Source organism: Acanthamoeba castellanii (genome assembly GCF_000313135.1).
Source record: "Acanthamoeba castellanii str. Neff unplaced genomic scaffold scf7180000084731, whole genome shotgun sequence".
NCBI lineage: Eukaryota > Discosea > Longamoebia > Acanthamoebidae > Acanthamoeba > Acanthamoeba castellanii.
In genome coordinates, this window is record NW_004457680.1 from 36,388 (window position 1) to 39,964 (window position 3,577).

The window sequence follows — 3,577 nt, forward strand, 5'->3', positions numbered from 1 at the left end:
TGTCCGCTGCTGGCTGCGCCACGACACGTTGATGTTGTTGAGGATCATGAACCCCTTGGTGCATCCTTCTCGAATCACCTGCACTCACCGGCCGTGCCAAGACGCAAAGTTTTTCAGCGAATCAATCGACGAGTTATGTTGCGTGCAGGCGTGTGCGTGCGTGCGGTGCGTACCGATGGGTGACCGTGCAGAAGCAGGTGGTGGACGGAAGAGAGCAGGTTGAGGCACACGATGGGGTTATTGACGGGCAGCTGGGCGATGTTGTCGAAGATGGCGGAGCTGCTCTGCTGCCTCCAGGACTCCTCGACCAGCGTCTTCAGGGCCGATCGGTCCGGCAGCGGAGACGTGGCCTTGGTGGCCTCAGCCAACACACGGCCGATGTCCGGACCCGAGGTCGGCGCGGGCACGCCGACGTGTTGTTGTTGTTGTTGCTGCTGCTGCTGAGCCGAGGGGAGAGTTTGCGACTGCATCTGCTGTTGTTGTTCGTAGAGCTGTTGGAGCTGCTGTTGCTGTTGCAGCTGAGCATCGTACAGTTGCTGCAGTCACGAGAGTGTTGTTCACGCGCACACGCGCACACGCACACACGCACACACGCACACGCACACGCACGCACACATACACACAAGAACAAGGAGTCAGCACCACGCAGAACTGAGTCTAGAGTTCTTGTGTTGACGTGACGTGGTACCTGTGGCGAGGGGAGAAAGGAAGCGGCCATGCTCGGCTGCGGCTGTGGTGCCTGATCAAAGACGCGCTGCAATCCCCACCGACAACAAGAAATGGGAATGAGAATGCAGCTGGGGTTTGACGTGGCTCGGACGTAGTTAACGAGTGAAGGCTGCGCACCGGTGATGGCTGCTGGGCGGGTGCGGCGGCGGAGAAGGGATCGAAGAAGGGCGATGATTGGTCATCGGCAAAGAATGCTGCTGCCTGGGATGGTCGAGTGCGACGACGCCACGCGTGAGCGGTGGCAATGGAAGCAAAATGGTCGAAGCACGTGCGTTCAACTACGCACCTGCGCGGCAACGTGGTCAGGCTGCTCCATGAACCTCGGCGAGGGCTGCTGGTGTGCAGACCTAGCCGGAGCAAAGGGATTCGAGGCTTGCGCCTGCTGCTGGGCAAAGGCCATGGCCTGAGCCTGATGAGCCTGGAACTGCTGAGCGGCAAAGAAATTCTGCGCCTGCCCCTGGAAGAACATAGCCTCCGCCTGCTGCTGCGCCTGCCACACGGAGCGGAGATTGTGTATGAGTTGACTAATGTAGATGGCTGGCCCAGACAGTAGGGACGGTTTGAAAACCTGAGAAGCGGGAGTGACGATGGCAGGAGTCCCCGTATTGGATAGTGCCCATTGCCTTTCCCCCTGAGATTGGTCCGTGGCAGATCCCCGTCGCTCGCCCGTGACCTGCAATGCGGTGTGCGTACGTGCGTGAGTGCAAAGCGAGGGCACGTTGAGGTGGTGAAGGGCGCCGCGCAACCTTGGTCATGGCGTGACGCGATTTGACATCGACGCTCTGCGCGCGAGAGTGCCTACACGCAGCAAGCAGCCACACACATGAGTCGAAGTGACACCTGGCATTAGGGGAGTAGAGGTGGTGGTGCGCACCCTCGGCTTCGCGCTGGAGAAGGCGCCGCGAGTAGGCCAGGGCTGTTGTCGGCGAATCGTGCGCCTTTGACGGCAGGCTCCTTCGCTGCTGCTGCTGCGGCCGGTCCGCCCATGACGTCTACCGATCGCGAGAGGTTGGCTCGGGAGACCGCCGGAGGGATGGCAGCGGGAACGGCAAAGACGACAGCGGGCTCGCTGCTGCCATGCGGCGGCGGCGCCGTCTCCGCCGGCTTGGCTTCGCCCCTGGGCGTCTTGCCCCGGGATGCCTTGAGCTTCTCTCGCTTTTCCTTCTTCTCTTCCTCCACTGACGACGACTTCTCTTTCCTCTTCTTCTCCTTCTTTTCCTTCTTTTCTTTTCGCTTGCTGCTTCCCGGCGCGTCGGTGCTGTCTCCCTTGTCGCTCTTCTTCTTGCTCTTGCCCTTCTTCGTCTTGGCTTTGCTCTTCTTGTCTTCCTTCCTCGGCGAGTCCTTTGCGCTGCCGCGGGGCGTGGTCGCACTGGCGCCCACCATTCCTATCGCCGATCCACCACCACCGCCACCGCGACCATCGCGCGGCGTGACCGCCCTTGTCTGCTGCGGCTGCTGTTGCAGTTGCGGCTGATCCTGGCCATTGGGCACCCAGTCGAGCATCCCAAACAGCGTGGCGTTGACCTTGTCGAAGTTGGCCGGCAGCGCTGTGTTGCGGTCGCGGCCGACGGGGGTGGGTGGTGCGGTCGTCACATGGGGCGACGGGGGTAGGGACGTCGAGGACGAGCCCGAGTCCGAGTCTCCGGCGTTGTCGTTGCCGCTCTCCCTCTTGCTCTTCTTCTCCTTCTTGCCCTTCTTGATCTTCTTCCGGATGTTCTTCACGCCAGGGATCGAGGGTGTGGATTTGAAGAGGTTGTTCTTCGTCGACTGCAGCTTTCGTCGGTTGCTGTCGGTCTGCTGGTCTTTCCTTTCTGTTACAGCGTTGAACGCACGCACGCACACACACGCACGCACAAAAATAAGTATCCAACGCAACACGCGCGACACAGCGCATAAGCGTGACAGGCGATTGACGCCACTTACCAGTTCCGTTGACGTTCGCAGTGGGCTGCTCGGCAGGGAAGACTTCCGTTTCCTGCTCGTCATCTGAAACGGACACTTGGCCTGTCGAGCGCATGGCTTCACGCAGAGTAGGACGAGCGGCCGCACGATCATACACCGTGCGCTGCGAAATCGTCGTTTAGGGCGTTGGTGAAACTGGGCAGGAACGAGGGAAAAGACAAAGGGGGAGGACAACTACCTCGATGGGACTGTCGACTCCCCTGAGCTTGCTCACAAGCGTGAGCACTGCAAAAATATCAGGCCGCAGGTCCGGTCGGGGTTCAGCATGAACTCTGACAATTGGGAGCACGCACGTGAATACGGTGCAAGCAAAAGCGGGTGCGGTGCACCGGTCAATATGTGGGGGTGGCGAGAGCGGTACTGATGAGCGAGTGCAGCGTGTTGGTGTAGGGCGAGTCCTCCGGGATGGTGTAGTTAACATTCAAAATCTGCAGCGAGCCGTTTTCTTCAAAGGGCGACTTGAGGAACGCCAATCGATAGAGGAAACAGCCCAGCGCCTAGCACGGAACGCAAAAAAAACATCAACACCAACACCAATATCACAAACGTATTAGTCTTCTCTTGCACGCTGCGTGCATGTGCTGTTGCCGAGGAGGTACCCATATGTCCGCCTTTTCGCTGATCACCTTGCCCTGGAACAGGTCCAACATCTCTGGTGCTCTGTAGGAGAACCCCTTCATGTTAACACAAAACCTTGTGCATTGCACTAAAGATTGAGACGAGTGAAAGCGATGCGTGCCTATAGAGTGCCGTTGCGTATCGATTGATGTTGTCCTCGACCCACGCTATTTCGCGCTGATTCGTTGGGGCCATGACCACAGTAGTGGCACTGCCAAAGTCGCAGAGCTTGCACACGCCGTCCTCCGTCACCAGAACGTTCTCGGCC

The 3,577-nt window shown here is 59.3% G+C and overlaps 2 protein-coding genes across 2 annotated transcripts; both read right to left on the reverse strand.

The window, feature by feature from the left end:
• Positions 1-113: 113 nt before the first annotated feature.
• ACA1_356530 (uncharacterized protein) lies at positions 114-2,746 on the reverse strand (the record flags this gene model as incomplete). Its single annotated transcript, XM_004353965.1, has 9 exons — positions 114-536; positions 689-754; positions 847-930; positions 1,016-1,076; positions 1,155-1,219; positions 1,298-1,402; positions 1,476-1,527; positions 1,604-2,540; positions 2,653-2,746. The coding sequence occupies 9 exons, from the start codon at positions 2,744-2,746 to the stop codon at positions 114-116; spliced, it is 1,887 nt and encodes a 628-aa protein (XP_004354017.1).
• Positions 2,747-3,023: 277 nt separating this feature from the next.
• On the reverse strand, positions 3,024-3,371 carry ACA1_356540 (protein serine/threonine kinase; the record flags this gene model as incomplete). The annotated part of the gene is made up of 2 exons (XM_004353966.1): positions 3,024-3,188; positions 3,291-3,371. The coding sequence occupies 2 exons, from the start codon at positions 3,369-3,371 to the stop codon at positions 3,024-3,026; spliced, it is 246 nt and encodes an 81-aa protein (XP_004354018.1).
• Between the last annotated feature and the right edge of the window lie 206 nt (positions 3,372-3,577).